This window comes from Macrobrachium nipponense, chromosome 26 (genome assembly GCF_015104395.2).
Source record: "Macrobrachium nipponense isolate FS-2020 chromosome 26, ASM1510439v2, whole genome shotgun sequence".
Classification (NCBI taxonomy): domain Eukaryota; kingdom Metazoa; phylum Arthropoda; class Malacostraca; order Decapoda; family Palaemonidae; genus Macrobrachium; species Macrobrachium nipponense.
The window spans coordinates 69,626,743-69,629,380 of NC_087215.1; the positions used below are offsets into that span (position 1 = coordinate 69,626,743).

Genomic DNA, 2,638 nt, shown 5'->3' on the forward strand with positions numbered 1-2,638 from the left:
TCAGAATCTCCTACAATGGAGAAATAATTCAAAATAGAAGGTGTCTTAGAACATCACTTAGTAGATGTGATATAGTTTTTAAAAGTATGGGGGCATTCTGTTTCAGTGACTAATTCGCTTCCATAGGTAGATGAGATTATGACGAAAGGAAAATTGGATTGGCTTAGACGTCCCCTTTGCAAGACCCTTGTGAGAATAGTACCTGATTTTGTCACCTATATAGGCTCGTCTGGGCACCAGAAACGTCAGAAGATCCAAAGGTTTTTGAATGAAAGCTATGAGAAGTGAGGCTGGAAACGAGTGGAGATTTGTGGAAAATAAAGCACAGGGAGTTCACGAATGCTGGAATTTCAAAGATGCCCTTTGTGGCATGAGGCGTTGAAGGAGGTGATAATGATAATGATGATGGAATCATATCAGGTTTTGGACGCAAACGCACCAAGATTATGAATTTGAGAATATGTGAATCTCTGAGTTGAGGTTTGTGACTTTAGGTAGATTAGCCTATGTGTATGAAAGAGATGAAATACAAAATAATTTCCATCAGGCCTACCTGGTTCACTTTCTTCTCGAGGTCCAAAGCGGTCTGGAGACCTTCCAGAGCCCCTGCCCACGAATTGCTGGAAGGGCTTGCGATGGTTTGAAGGACAACAGTGCCTCCTCGCTTGTTCTGGAACTGTAAAGATTGAACGTGTGGCGTGACCGGAAGCTCTTATGAAGAAATGTCATTAAAAATTACATATTTGAATGCCAACAAACATTAGACTATTATAATATCAGACAGAAGCATTGTTCCGGTTTACCTCCATGAGCTTTTCGGCGTGTCCCCTTTCTTCGTCGCTGGATTCCTTGAAGAACTTCTTCAGTCCTGGAAGGGCAACGTCATCCCTGGCGTAGTAGCTAGACTGGTGGGAGGAAAAGGTAGCCTCAGTCATTTGCTGATGGAAGTTATGCGAACAAAAAGGTGAACGGACTTTCTCTTATGTAAGTTGTCACAGAGGCTTATGCAAACAAACGGTCCCAACATACAGTTTTAGAGAGCTGGGAATATATATCTTTTGTAGCGCTGATGACTCGTGTCCCAAAGTACCATAGTTATTAAGTGGGTAACGAGGAAGGTTGTAACATGCTTCCATATAGTGAAATATACTTATGTTTACGTTTATTTCAGCGTCTATGTAAGTCTATAGTCTAGGACTCTATAGGGCAAGCCTTAATCATTACAAGTTTTTATAGAAGTAAGGAGACTGTTGCGAGCCTATAATATAAGCTAGTACTCGTTATCGTGTTCCCCTCTTATTATAAATGGACATACCATTTCGTATATAAAACATCACCGGCCATTATGTAGTGAGGTTAAAGTAATGTAAATATTCTTCTAATTTCTTTGGTTATCTATCAAGACCTTTTAGTTTCCGTTTACCTTACTCGAAATTCGACTAAGACAGTTTCTTGTTCAGATATCCTGTTTTTTATATTACAAAAAATCGTCGGAAAATGCAGTTTAATCGGACGTTCTTCACTATGTTGCTATGGAATTGGAGAAAACGTCTATATTTCGAGTGTTATCGTAACCTGCACAAATTTAGAATTATAATAGGAAACTCCCGCTGAATGGATGTTGATGGAGCATCGGTTGAAATTGAGGAATGAAGAACAGATATAATTTTGGAGGCCAGTTGTATCAGAAACCCGTAACATCACGTAAACAAATACCTATCACTGAACTTTTAAGTTTTTTTTTTATTATCCCACTTAAATCTTGGGAAAGGACGGCAAAACAAGTATCAAACATTTTAAGAGAGTTCATCGGATTATGAGTTGCTGGTAACAACGTTTTTAAGATAGACTGAAGTAAACTGAAACTCGTTTGAAATGTATAAATATGAAATGTACAGACTGCACATCAAATAATCAATCGTTCTATTAACTGCTGAGTTTAAAATAAAAAACAAGAAAAGATACATTCAGGTTCTCTGCTTATATATATAAAAAAAATACCTTAAAACGAACAAGCTTTTAAAAGCACTAGGCCTAACCATGGCTAGATAGACGTAGCTAGCGTATAGCTCCATGTTGATCTGCTTGTTGATGGCTGCTTCGCAGTCCTCATGGTAGTTCTGGCGGATCTTGCTGGCCATGGCGAATCTAATGGACGGATTCAGGTGGATTGCAAAGGGAAAAGCGAAACTGGGAAAAAGAAGGAAATGGGAGTTTGAAAAAGACTGGCTGGGCTCGTTCACACACTGGCGACGCGGAGCAGCTTGGCTGTGGCTAGTCCGGGTGGCGGTATTTATACCATCTATCGAGACGTTATCTTTAGGCTAGTCATATGACTACTTATTTTTCTATCTCTCTTTTTTTCCGTCGCTTTCGTTGTTACGTCGTATAACAGAGCATTCCAAGTCAAAACAACGGAGATAATATTTACCCCTGACCAGGCTTTTTTTCATATATGCCATGCGAGAAAAAAAAAAAAAAAAAAAAACTCATATATTTATACCTTGACTGAACGTACTACAAAAGCTTTATTACCCAAAAGGTACTTTGAGATCTGTTCGTGATTATGATATGTGATGAAATTATGATCTTCGATCCTCAAATATTTTCTTATCCAGAATTCACATTGGCGCCTCCA

General features: G+C 38.8%; 1 protein-coding gene across 1 annotated transcript in view; it reads right to left on the minus strand.

Moving 5' to 3' along the window:
- The window catches only part of LOC135200373 (ferritin-like), a 2,849-nt gene extending 572 nt beyond the window's left edge, over window positions 1–2,277 (minus strand). Inside the window, exons 1-3 of the mRNA XM_064228989.1 lie at window positions 2,040–2,277; window positions 804–905; window positions 554–676 (exon numbers count right to left, since the gene is read on the minus strand). Coding sequence (XP_064085059.1) covers window positions 554–676; window positions 804–905; window positions 2,040–2,141 — 327 coding nt within the window. The 5' untranslated portion in view covers window positions 2,142–2,277. The remainder of the gene's footprint in view (window positions 1–553; window positions 677–803; window positions 906–2,039) is intronic.
- Between the last annotated feature and the right edge of the window lie 361 nt (window positions 2,278–2,638).